Raw genomic sequence first — 13,515 nt, 5'->3', positions numbered from 1 at the left:
ATGGCTCACGGACCCTGCTTCTCCCACTGGCTGTTGGTCTGCTGGCTGGTGGTAACTGTGGCAGAAGGTAAGGGTTTTGCTTTTATTCTCCTGTGGGTCCACTAATTAATAAGCTGTGTAAAAAGAATGAATTTGGCTCCATGATTATGACATATCCATGAATTGGAAATATTTACATCAGCTTCCATCAGCCTGTGTGGTTGAAGAGAAGGACACTGAATTTTATCCTCGGAAGATGTTGGTCCTAGTCTCAGTCCTAGCTATATGACTTTAGATGCACTTAACTGCTCTGAAATCCATTTCCTCTTGTGTGACGTGATAGCATGAATGACATCCATTGTTATGAGGGTTGTTAGGACCAAATGGGAGAAGGCAGTGGCACCCACTCCAGTACTCTTGCCTGGAAAATCCCATGGACGGAGGAGCCTGGTAGGCTGCAGTCCATGGGGTCGCTAGGAGTCAGACACGACTGAGCAAATTCACTTTCACTTTTCACTTTCACTCATTGGAGAAGGAAATGGCAACCCACTCCAGTGTTCTTGCCTGGAGAATCCGAGGGATGGGAGAGCCTGGTGGGCTGCCGTCTATGGGGTCGCACAGAGTCGGATACGACTGAAGCGACTTAGCAGCAGCAGCAACAGCAGGACCAAATGAGCTATCCTGCAAGAAAAGCTCTTCAAGCTTCAAGCACTATATGAATACTAGCTATTATTGTTGTGGAGCTAACAATTTCCCCCCTGAATTACAGCAGTGTCTACCTCTTTGATTTCCCCATGGTGTGGTAATTTGCACATGGTGGGTGTTCAGTTTCTGTTTGTTAATTGCTTTAATCACATCTAGACAGTTGTGTCCTGGCACTGCGGAGGTGAGCCTAGACTTCTTGCTTTGAGATTCTATGAGATTCAATTTCTCCACTGCTCCTTTCTCTTTCCTCGCCACCATCCCTACAAAATTTCCAGGTGGCCTGAGCCAGAGAATCGGTTTGCAAACACTGGGGACAGGCAAGAAAAGGAGGAGAGCCCCAGGAGTCATACTGAGCCCTCCATCCCTTTCATGTGGCCTGGGACTTTGCAGGGCTGCAGCCAGACCCTAGTAGACCCTAGTCATCCCCCAGCCAGTTTGCTGCTCCCATGCACCACAGCTCATAACGGAGTGGAGAGGAGCAGGGCCATCGGAGCTGGTGGTTCCAGAAAGTGAACCACTCTTCAGGAAACCCTACAAACATGCAGCTAAATAAGTTATAATGAAATTAGAGGTTTATTCAGTTTTCTTTTAAGCACTGCTAAAATGTGGTTTCTGTTTTGGGCTCCCTCTCCCCCACTGTCCCTCACACTGGCCTCAAAGTCCTTCAAACGCAGCTTCACTCTCTCCAGGCAGCCCTGGTTTCAGGTCATCACTTGCTTACATGTGTGGTCCCTGAACTCACCCCGTCCTCTCTCATCTCCATGGCAGCAGCTGTGGCTAGCCCCCTCTCCTGCTTTCACCTGCTTATTACAATTCTGCTTCATATGATGTCGTTTAGTGTCACTGTGGTATTGCCTTCACAATGGTTTTCTTAAGACACGTGGTTTTAAAATTGTAATCTCCCTCTACCTGAAATTTTTGAATTCTTATAGCAATTCGCACATTGCCCAAGGTACTTACTGCATTATGCTCTGTATTACAGATCCATGTATTTGTAGCATCCCCCCATAGGCCCTGTTTCTTCATCTCTGCCTTTGTCGCAGCTCCTAACACAGTAATCTGTACACTGTTGAGTCGACTAGACTCACAGCATAGGATTGAAAGAGGCCTGTGTGAACTTGTGTGAAGTGGGCTCCAAAGTCTTTATCTGTAAAATTAGGGACTTGACCAAAATAGCTAGTCATTCTGTGAGTCTGTGCAGTGAATTAAGTTGCAGTTATTGTGAGCAAGTTAATCACAGGGCTTATATTTCTTTTTGGTTCACCTCTGAAGGCACCTGAGGATGTATAAAAGAAGAACTGCATACTTATACATCAAGTACAAAGCTTACTTCTCTTAAAAATCAGGGTAGCTCACTACAAAACAGCTATTGTCTGCCCAAACAACCACAGACTACAGGTAATTATATTTTCTAAAAAGAGGTCATCTCATCCTTACTGTTTTTTTTAAAGTACTAGTTGTTGGCATACTATGAATTTCATGTCTAGACTATAATAAACCCACTTAAAATTTATGTCCAAACTCCAGCAATAGTCTGGCTTGATTATTTTATTATCCTCTAATTTTGAATGTAAATTATTTTTGCAAATTTTCTGGGTTTGGCAGGACTTCCTTGGCAGTCCAGTGGTAAGACTCCACATTTCAACTGCAGGGCATATAGGTTTGATTTCTGGTCTGGGAAATAAGATCTTACATGCCATGTAGCCAAAAAAAATTTTTTTTTTCATTTTTTTCTGAGACTAGAATGAAATACTCACTTAGACTTGCAAAAATCTACAGAAATGAACTCAACATTCATTAATACAATCCACACCTGCCTGCCTGGCCACTCATTCAACTCATATGTTCTGTACTGGGCATGAGTATTCACGCTAAGCCAAGGACTGGTTATAGCAATGACCGATAGGGGCTTCCCTGAGAGTACAGTTGGTAAAGAATTCACCTGCAATGCAGGAGACCCCGGTTCGATTACTGGGTTGGGAAGATCTGCTGGAGAATAGAAAGGCTACCCATTCCAGTATTCTTGGGCTCCCCTTGTGACTCAACTGGTAAAGAATCCGCCTGCAATGCAGGAGACCCCAGTTTGATCCCTGGGTTGGGAAGATCCCCTGGAGAAGGGAAAGAATACCCACTCCAGTATTTTGGCCTGGAGATTTCCATGAACTGTATAGTCCATGGGGTCGCAAAGAGTCAGACACAACTGAGAGACTTTCACTTTCACTTTCAGTGACCGATAGAGCCAACAGTCCTCCTCATCTTCATGGAGGATCAATAACCTAGTAGCTCAGTTAAGTTCAGTTCAGTCACTCAGTGGTGTTCCACTCTTTGCAACCCCATGGATTGCAGCACAACAGGCCTGCCTGTCCATCACCAACTCCCAGGGCTTACTCAAACTCATGTCCATCAAGTCAGTGATGCCATTCAACCATCTCATCCTCTGTCATCCACTTCTCCCGCCTTCAATCTTTCCCAGCATCAGGGTCTTTTCCAATGAGTTGGCTCTTCACATCAGGTAGCCAAATTATTGGAGCTTCAGTTTCAGCATCAGTCCTTCCAATGAATATTCAGGGTTGATTCCCTTTAGGATGGAGTGGTTGGATCTTCTTGCTATCCAAGGGACTCTCAAGAGTCTTCTCCAACACCACAGTTCAAAAGCATCAACTCTTCAGTGCTCAGTTTTCTTTACGGTCCAATTCTCACATCCATATCTGAGCACTTTGCATATCTTATTTTAGACACTACAATAAGCCAACAAGTAGCATTATTTTCTCCAAATAAGGAAAGGCAGACTGGGAGAAAGCTGTCAATTAAGTTATGGAAGCTGTCAATAGTCAAACATAATTATTAAATGGTGGAGCTCACATAAGTCATAGAGCTCAGGGATTCTATGCTGTTTTTAAAAATTATGAAAGTATGATAAAAAAAAGAAAGTATGATAAAATTTTCAGATGACTTGGAAAATGCAGAACAAAGTTACATATAGTTCCATTGTATATTACAATTATTTTTTAAGTAGATAAATTAAGATTTTTAGTGGAGTTAAAATAGAAAACTCTCAAAAATTAATAGAATGAATTGACAGAAAAGTTGAAGGAGGTAGTGGACCTGAAAAGCATTATGAACAAATTCAACATAATTAAGATTTATACAATTTTCACACATCAGCAGAATACAAGTTCTATTCCAGTTCCCATAGACTGTGAACCAGGAGAGACTGGAACATACCCAGGGGTGTAAAACAGGATGCAAAAATTTCATGGTCTAAAGGTACTGAAATCATACACAGTCTATTCTCTTAAGAGATCCTGTGCTTTTAAACACTATGCTATTCTGCCTCTCAAAACGTTTCCCATCTGCATTTAAATATTTGACTGACTTTAGTCTAATTAAGATTACAGAAGAGTTCTCATTTTTGATATTCAGTATATTTGGTGTCATGTCAGTATGCTACATAGTGAGAAATATTTGCTTGTTAATAATCACATTATCCCTGAGAGGTAGGAACGTGATAACTTTTGCAATTATGGAAACTGAGATCTCTCTCAGTCTGATCAAGTCCACTATAGGCACAGTGCTAGCGATCAGGAGACCAGGTATGCACGATGATCTCGCAGATACATCAGTGGAGGAGGAATATAACCACTGAATATGAATCACATGACCAATAAATATGGTGAAAGTGGACTCACGGGGTGCGATGGAAGCATATTGCTAAAGGCCTTAAGCCAGCCGCAGGGGAGGGAAGACCTCCTTGAGGAAATGAGATATGAAATCTACATAGAGATAAACCAGGCAAAGGGAGCAGGAAATGATGTTGTTGGCATCTGGAACCAACTTTTTAAAAGAACAGGACCATGGATGATTGTTGTCAAAGTATTTGTCAACATTTGTCAGAAGAGAGCATTGACTAATACTGGACAAACAAGGCATTTTCTGGTGGTTCAGTGGTTAAGACTCTGAGTTTCCAAAGAAGAGTGCATGAGTTCGACACTAGTGACAATACTAACACTTATTTGTGGACCGTCTGAGTCAGTGTTCTAACTAATCCCTGATGGTCTCTGAGCTACTTTGTTCTACCAGACTCAGTAGTTATGTGCTTCAGGAATTTTTTGGTAGAATTGGTCCTATTAGGAGACTCTTGGTGTCACCTTTGTTATCATAAAAGCTGGTCCCTTCGCTGAGGCTCTTCATTTTTTTTAAAACTTGATGCTATTTCAGCTGAAATAAATTGTCAAGGCTATTTAAAAAATTGAGGGAAGACATTTAAGAAATTGAAAAGTAATCACAAACGACATTGGGTAGTTGTGACTTTCCATTCTATATCAGTTGAATTTTTGTGCTCTTTTCCCTGTGTACGTGGTGGTTCTATTTTTCTCCAATAAAACTTTTTATTTTAAAAAAAAAAAAAAAAAAGGTCTCACATGCTGCGTGGCATGGTCAAAAAACAACAAAATAAAAAATTTTTTTAATTTTAAGAAACACTAGACATCCCAGAGTCAGAGAAGCACTAACAACTCTAATACCCCATCGTCAGGAGGATTTGGTGAGTAGCCTCAGTTTTAAGAAGTAAAACGAGCACAAAGGGTGGATGTTTTTTAAAACTAGAATCCAATTTACTGAGTGGCAGAGCCCAAGACCTAGCTAAACCTGATCTGATAGCAAAATGTCACAATGGAGCTCAAGAATAAGGCTAGCTTCCTCTCTAGTGACTGGATTCTCAGCAGAAAGTTTCTATCTTAAAAAGGTTCATAATTAATCTGATTGCATAGGAGGAAAGTGTCAAGACCAGCTCGACAAGCAGGGTTTCCGAAAGCACGACACGGCGAGAGAATGAGAAACGAGACACAAGAATTCAGAGAAAAGTGAGGATCAGAGGACCAACACCGCTCCAAGGTGAAGGTGCGGAAACTGAATCCAAGCCAGCTTTATTATACTTTCAGCCGTGAATGAAAGAATATGCGGGGAGTTAAACTATAACTCATGTGGCCTTCAGGGCCAAAGAACAAAATGATCACTAACCATTGAGTAATTAGAAAACAGTAATCAATAACAAATCAGTAACTAAGACTAATGTTTTTATCTATAGGTTTCCCACCACATACGTAAAACATGTGACTCTGAGACACCAGTTGAGAAACAGTCTGGGGTCGGTTTTCTGACCCCAGGATCATATCTTGTTTTCAAGATTATGAACTGTTCCCTCTGGACTTGTTCCAAGACTCTCATGCCTTGCATCCAGTTTATCAATAATTATAAATTTCTTTTGTGGCCCTTGCCGGGGCCTGCTTTTCTTTTTCCTGTCTCCGACAGAAAGAATGAGTGATATGGCATTAAGTCATCTTCTGTAGTTTGAAATGTCTTAATCCAGCTTCAACCATAACATTTTAATGCTCAGTAGCCTGAGCGGATATGGGAGAAAGAGTTAGTATTTAATTCACCCATTCAAGGTGGATTAACAAAATAATAGAGGTGATTATTATAAAGATATTTCCAAGAAACTTAAGTACAGCCAGCCTTCAAAAAGACCAACCCTGGAAAGTCAAGAGCCAAGGCTACTCTTAAAATCACCCTGTTACCACATAGGCACTTGTCTCTTTTTCTCTTTGAGAGGCCGTCCCCATTTTACAGCTATGGAAAGACTGGCTTCTCTGTTCATTCAACATTCAACTGGCCGACACCTGACACTTCAGCCTCTCCCCTACACCTTCTCCTTACACCCTCCACTGTGTCTCTTTGTTGAGATTCTCGGATGAAATCTGATTGGTCACTGGCCAGTCAATGAAAGAGTTGAACGTCTAACAACAGTCCTGTGAGGAATTCATTGTTTCCATCATTCACACTCAGCTGCCCTTTTCAGACTTGTATTGGCAAGTTTCTAAGGATAATTTTCTAAAAAATTATCTAAAAATCTAAAAAATTCTAAAAAAGGATAAAGTTTCTAAGGATAATTTTCTAACGGGATAATTTTCTAAAGGAGATCTTGCTTTTTCATAGCCAGTTTGATTAAGTGATCCAGCTTGACACTGGATATTGATCCAAATTTCTTCTCGGAAACTTGTCATGCTGGTCCCCAGTGGTCATTCCTCTGCTGTGTGTAGAAGCTCCCTCTGTCCTCTTCAGGGAGCGATTTCACTGCTGGGAGAGTGAAGCAAGTCTTTCGGATTAACAGCCTTCGAGGGGACAGTTACTTTTCTTAACGTTACACTTTTTTCCCACCAAATTTTCTTATTTATTTATAATTTATGCACAATAAAAGGCACACATCTTAGAAGTGCAGATGAATCACTTTTTACATATATGCATATGTGCATATAATCATATGTGTGTACACATATATTTTTGTGTATATTTACATGTATGTGTGTAAATATAAATGTGTGTGCATATCTCCATATTCATGTAACAACCACCCAGATCAAGATCGAAAGAATTCACTGGTTCCTTTCTCCAATAAATAACACCTACACGTAACCCTAAGCTGTTTTTCACTTTTTTTAAACCATTCAGTTCAGTCGCTCAGCCGTGTCCGACTCTGCGACCCCATGGACTGCAACATGCCAGGCCGCCCTGTCTATCACCAACTCCCGGAGCTTACTCAAACTCATGTCCATCACATACGTGATGCCATCCAACCCTCTCATCCTCTGTCGTCCCTTTCTCCTCCCACCTTCAATCTTTCACAGCATCAGGGTCTTTTCCAATGAGTCAGCTTTTCGTATCAGGTGGCCAAAGCATTGGAGTTTCAGCTTCAGCATCAGTCCTTCCAATGAATATGCAGGACTGACTTCCTTTAGGATGGACTGGTTGGATCTCCTTGCAGTCCAAGGGACTCTCAAGAGTCTTCTCCAACACCACAGTTCGAAAGCATCAATTCTTCAGCACTCAGCTTTCTTTGGAGTCCAACTCTCACATCCATGTGTGACTACTGGAAAAACCATAGCTTTGACTAGATGGACCTTTGTTGACAAAGTAATGTCTCTGCTTTTTAATATGCTGTCTGAGTTGGTCATAACTTTCCTCCCAAGGAGTAAGCGTCTTTTAATTTCATGGCTGCAGTCACCATCTGCAGGGATTTGGGAGCCCTCAAAAATAAAGTCTCTCACTGTTTCCATTATTTCCCCATCTATTTGCCATGAAGTGATGGGACCAGATGCCATGATCTTAGTTTTCTGAATGTTGAGTTTTAAGCTAGCTTTTTTTTTCATTTATTTTTATTAGCTGGAGGCTAATTACTTTACAATATTGTAGTGGTTTTTGCCATACATTGACATGAGTCAGCCATGGATTTACATGTGTTCCCCATCCTGATTCCCCCTTATTCACTCTCCTCTTTCACTTTCACCAAGAGAGTCTTTAGTTCTTCTTTACTTTCTGCCATAAGGGTGGTGTCACCTGCATATCTGAGGTTATTGATATTTCTCCCGGAAATCTTGGTTCTAGCTTGTGCTTCATCTATCCTGGCATTTCACATGATGTACTCTGCATAGAAGTTACATAACCTAGCTGACAGTATAGAGCCTTGACGTACTCCTTTCCCATTTGGAACCAGTCTGCTGTTCCATGTCCAGTTCTAACTGTTGCTTCTTGACCTGCATACAGATTTCTCAGGAGGCAGGTCAGGTGGTCTGGTATTCCCATCTCTTTAAGAACTTTCACAGTTTGTTGTGATCCACACAATCAAAGGCTTTGGCATAGTCAATAAAGCAGAAGTAGATGTTTTTCTGGAACTCTCTTGCTTTTTTGATGATCCAGCAAATGTTGGCAATTTGATCTCTTGTTCCTTTGCCTATTCTAAATCCAGCTAGAACATCTCTCATAGATTAACATAATTTTGCTTGTTCTTGAACTTCATATAATTGGAATCTTACAGTGCATACTCTTTTGTGTCTAACCTCTTTGGCTCAACATAGCATCGTAGGATACATCCATGTTGTTGTATTCATAATTCTTGCTCTTTATTGCTGAGTAGTATTTTATTGTATGAATACATAGTTTATTTATCCTCACCTATTGATGGTTTCTGTGTGTATGTACTTAGTGGCTTCAGTCATGTACAACTCTTTGTGATCCTTTGTACCGTAGCCCACCAGGGTCCTCTGTCCATGGGATTCTCCAGGCAGAATACTGGAGTGGGTAGCCATGCCCTCCTCCAGGGGATCTTCCCAACCCAAGTCTCCCACATTGCAGGCGTATTCTTTACCATCTGAGCCATGAGGGAGCCCACTGATGGTTTCCAGGGTTAGGTTAATATGAATAAGAGTGCTATGAGGATTTCCTTGGTGGTCTTGTGGTTAAGACTCTGCACTTCCACTGCAGGGGGCACAGGTTTGATCCTTGGTCAGAGAACTAAGATCCCACAAACCCCACAGTGTGGCCAAAAAAAAGCTGCTTAAAAAAAATTTTTTTTGAACTCATCTTCTGTAGACATACGCACTCATTTCTCGTGGGTAAATTCTCCAGCATGGAATTTATGGGTCACAAGAAGTGTCCATGTCTCATTTTACTGACCTAGACAGTTCTCTCAAACATGCTTTAGGGAGACTCTAGAATTCTCCCTTCCATTCTTTTTCCTCTGCTACACCTGAAGACTTTCCCCTCTGTTCCTGCCATCAGGCCTATTTCCTGACATGTACTTTTCTCCCCACAGGACAAGAAGTGGTCACTCCTCCTGGAGATTCACAAAATAATGCGCACCCTACAGACTGTGAGATCTTTACACTCACCCCTCCCCCTGCCACAAGGAACCCAGTGACGAGGACCCAGCCCATCACCAGGACACCCAGGTGTCCCTTCCATTTTTTCCCACCACGATGGTCCCAAGTCTACATTAGGTTTCCATACAGGCCTTACCCTCCTCCAACGTGGAACCACCATTTTCAATTCCACCCATATTTTTGTCCACACAGTCGCCTTCCTCCTTATTACAATTATTTCCCCAGGAGAAGACTCTGGAGAGGAAGTTCCTCTGAGGAAAGCAGAGAAAAGAGAGAAGCCCCAAATGTGCTGAAGTAAAAGAAGCTAAGGCCTCAGAAAAGACTGGAAAAAGATTTATGCTTTCAGTTTTCAACTAAAACAATTGGGTTGGAAAATTATGCATCTTAAACTCCACTGACTGGAAATTGTTCTCCTTGTCAGCAGTGAACGTATTGGTTTATAGGTTATTCATGATAACAAAATAGAAGCAATAACTACATTATTCTTATCCTTTACTTTTTATGATCACAGCATGTTTATGCAAGAAAAGTTCTAAAATGAGTGGTTCCCATAATTCCTATCATCTTGCGATACGGGAAGAATCAGCTCCATCTTCTAAGTCACAGTGAAGAGCATTTAAATAAATTGAGACTGCTACAAACCAAATGGAGACATTAATGACACCCTTTTATGCTTACTGGAAAACTCACAAAGCAAGGCATATTTACAAAGTGATCTTTAAAAGAAATTATAAAGACAGAAAGTTTTGTTTTATCCTATTTGGCAGTGGTTATTCATTCATTTTTTTTTTTTTTTTTTTTGACTGTCCATAACCTTTTTTATTTTTCTCTGTTTTTCAGATTTTCCCATTAATCATATTTTAAAACATATATATTGAAAAATCATTTTTAAAAAATGACTGAACACCTCCAATTGAGAAACTTTCCCTTTCCATTCATTTATTCATTCATTCATTACTGGTTCATTCACCCCTGTGTCTGTCCAGCCAAAGCCCAGTGTCCATTGTGGCCAGGTCCAGCTCTCACCTGCAGGAAAGGGAACCAGTGGAGGAGGAAGACGCGTCCCCCGCCCCCAGGAATGCACCCGCGGGCCTGGACCCTACAGGGGCTCTGGTGAGCAGAAATCAATCCTGCCTCCCTGTGGCCTCCCAGGCTGGCCCTCAGCTGTGAGGACCTCAGGGTCTAGCCTTCCGGTCAGAAACCGACCTTCACGGTGGGGCTGCGGAGTGGGGAGAGTCCCCCCACTATTCATTCATTTTTAACTGACATAATATATTGGTTCCAGGTTATATATAATGATTCAATATTTGTATATATTGCAAAATGATTACCACAATAGTTCAGTTAACATCTGTTACCATACATAATTACAAAACTTCTTTCTTGTGAAGAGAACTTTCAAGATCTGCTCAGTTTTCTAACAACAAAAAGAAATTATAAAGATTAAAACAAAAAGCTATGGGGAGTTTAACAACAGGTACTGTTTTAAAGATACTATAAACTAAATTACCTAACCAAAAAAGTTCTTTTTAAACTGCAATATCTAAATATACTTTAATGTTAACTGTTTAAGCCACCAGTGAAAATTAGTTTGATCTAATTTTCACTGTTTCTCCTGTTATCTACATATTCATGCTAAGTCCCTTTGGTCGTATCCAACTGTTTGTGACCCTAGGGACTGTAGCTCATCAGGTTCCTCTGTCCGTGGGATTCTCCAGGCAAAAATACTGGAGTGGGTTCCCCTTCTCTTCTCTTCATACATATAGATACTAGTTTAAATTATATACTTCCCCTAAAACTTTCAACATGATTCTAGGCTCAAAATTCAAGTAGGGGATGTTCTAGTAACTCTAGAACGCCACAGACACAAATTTAGTTAACTATAGGAACCTTGTATACTGAGAAGGCAACATAAACAACAAATCCCACAGGCTGTCTTCCATTGTTATTGACATTTCTTTAGGCTTTCTGTAAAATACTGCCTCCTTTTTGTGCTGTTCACCTTGCCTATAACATAGGAACCTTGGTTTCTCATATGTGATCAGTGGCTTACATCTGTTCCTCCCAAAAACTTTGTGCAAATTTGCTGCTGCTGCTTCTACGAAGGAAAAGAAGTGGGGGTTTGGGGGCACACAAAGACATGAAGATGCTGGGAATGTTGCCCGGGAAATGGAGAGAGATATAAAGTCATCATGCTCTGTTTCCTTACTATATTAAAAGATAAAAAGAAAAACACTTTTTTCTTTACTATATAGCAAATTTTCATCCTCAGAACAGATATTTGCTTAGAAATCACAAGCTTAAGTAAACCTGTATTTGAAATCCTCATTAAGTTAAAAAAAAAAAAGGATCTATATTTTGTAATAAACTTGCTCGCTCATTGGCTTTCCTTTTGGTTAATGGGGCATAATCCAGAAAGGGCCAACCTTGGGCAAACCTGAAGACAGATCAGTGCTGTATCTGAACCTCACCTCCCTCCCTGGACCTCCTGCTTCATTACCTCTCACTCCCACCTCTCACCCAGCTGTTCGGTGAGCTCACCGCACTCCATCGCCCAAAACCAACCTGCTTCTGACAGGCCTTTTGAACTCTGGCAATCCAGTATCTCAGCATGGTTCAGTCACGTGCGATTCTTTGCGACCCCATGGACTGTAGGGGTCGCCATGAAATCCAGTATATGACTGCTCTGAAATCCAATCCCTGAAGGCCTTGTTAGTGATCTATAAACCTCAGGAAAACTAAGACAAACTAAAAAGGGTGTAACAGCTTCAGTGCATCCATTATAGAAAGTGAGCTACTCCTGGGGTATTTCACAGTAAGACCCTTTTTCAAAATGGCTTCAGATAAAATTACATCATTTCTTACCCTTGAACATGCATAGAATAGCCTACCTGAGAAACAGCCCACAACCCCAATTAAAAGTATAGACCTTTGTGAGTTTTCAAATCCAAATATTATTGCTCGGTCATGTCTGACTCTTTTGGACTCTTTGGAGTGTAGCCTGCCAGGCTCCTCTATCCATGGGATTCTCCAGGCAGGAATACTGGAGTGGGTAGCTATTCCCTTCTCCAGGGGATCTTCCTGACCCAGGGACTGAACCCAGGTCTCCTACATTGCAGGCGGATTCTTCCCCCACTGAGCCATCGGGGAAGATCCTTGTGAGTTTGGGTTAGTACATTTTTCTTTAAAATATGGAGGTACATAGTAGGTTTATCGACTCAGGGGGATCATTTTCAAGTACTAATATGTCAAAATGAACTAGTTTACACGTATTCCTCTTAGCATATATGTGGGACTGTCTGCTTCTGCAGCAATGGCAGTCTGTTGGGAACATGTGAATTTTTTAATGCATCTTTTATACACACTAAAATACATCTTTTGCTTTGTGGCAGAAATAGCCTATGCAAGTCTAAAGTTCTAATTATACTAAAAAGGCATAACCTGAATTGAATCATCCAGCAAACCCAAATTTACAAAACAACTGCTCTGTAATCTCCAAAATATGTGGATGTCAGGGTAGACAAAGTGTAAAGATGATTAAAGAGATGTGACAACTAAATGTAACATGGCCTAGAGCTGGGAAGGAAAGGGAGATATTGCCACAAAGGATATTATTGGAACAACTGGAAAATTTTTATGTGAACCATGTTTTAGATAATAGCCATTTATCAATGTTAAATTTTCTGAGTTGGTAATTATGTAAGAGAAGATCCTTGGATAAAAATCTGAAGGTAAAGGAATATATTTTATGCAACTGTCTTAAATTATTTGGGGAAAAAATGTGTGTGTGTGAAGGAAGGGGGGAAGGGAGATAGAGAGAGGGAGAAAAGGGGAACAGGGAGGGAGGGTGGGAGAGAGAGTGAAAAAAATTCGTGGGAAAATGTTTTTACAATTGATATATTTGGAGGAAAGGCATGTGACAGTTCTTTGTATCATTCTTGCAACTCTTCTGTAGCTTGAAATTATTTCAAAATGAAATTAAAAAGACATTATTAAAAACAACACAGGACTTAGCAATAAGGGTTTAGTTGTCGGGGAGGAATTGGGCTGTTTAAGGTCTCAGGAAGCAGATGAGGGAGATGACAGTTGAGACTGGGGAGTGGGGTACAAAGAGAAG

The 13,515-nt window shown here is 40.9% G+C and overlaps 1 protein-coding gene across 1 annotated transcript; it reads left to right on the top strand.

The window, feature by feature from the left end:
- Positions 1–9,696, top strand: ODAPH (odontogenesis associated phosphoprotein). Its single transcript, XM_043906890.1, has 3 exons — positions 1–67; positions 9,332–9,468; positions 9,613–9,696. The coding sequence occupies exons 1-3, from the start codon at positions 1–3 to the stop codon at positions 9,694–9,696; spliced, it is 288 nt and encodes a 95-aa protein (XP_043762825.1).
- Positions 9,697–13,515: the final 3,819 nt, after the last annotated feature.

Source organism: Cervus elaphus, chromosome 6, assembly GCF_910594005.1.
Source record: "Cervus elaphus chromosome 6, mCerEla1.1, whole genome shotgun sequence".
Lineage (NCBI taxonomy): Eukaryota > Metazoa > Chordata > Mammalia > Artiodactyla > Cervidae > Cervus > Cervus elaphus.
This window is presented reverse-complemented; position numbering and strand designations above follow the sequence as displayed.

Coding starts and splice junctions, on each gene's coding strand:
- ODAPH (XM_043906890.1), top strand. CDS start 1: ATGGCTCACGGACCCTGCTTCTCCCACTGGCTGTTGGTCTGCTGGCTG. Junction 68..9,331: donor GGTGGTAACTGTGGCAGAAG/GTAAGGGTTTTG, acceptor TTCTCCCCACAG/GACAAGAAGTGGTCACTCCT. Junction 9,469..9,612: donor CCATCACCAGGACACCCAGG/TGTCCCTTCCAT, acceptor CCTTATTACAAT/TATTTCCCCAGGAGAAGACT.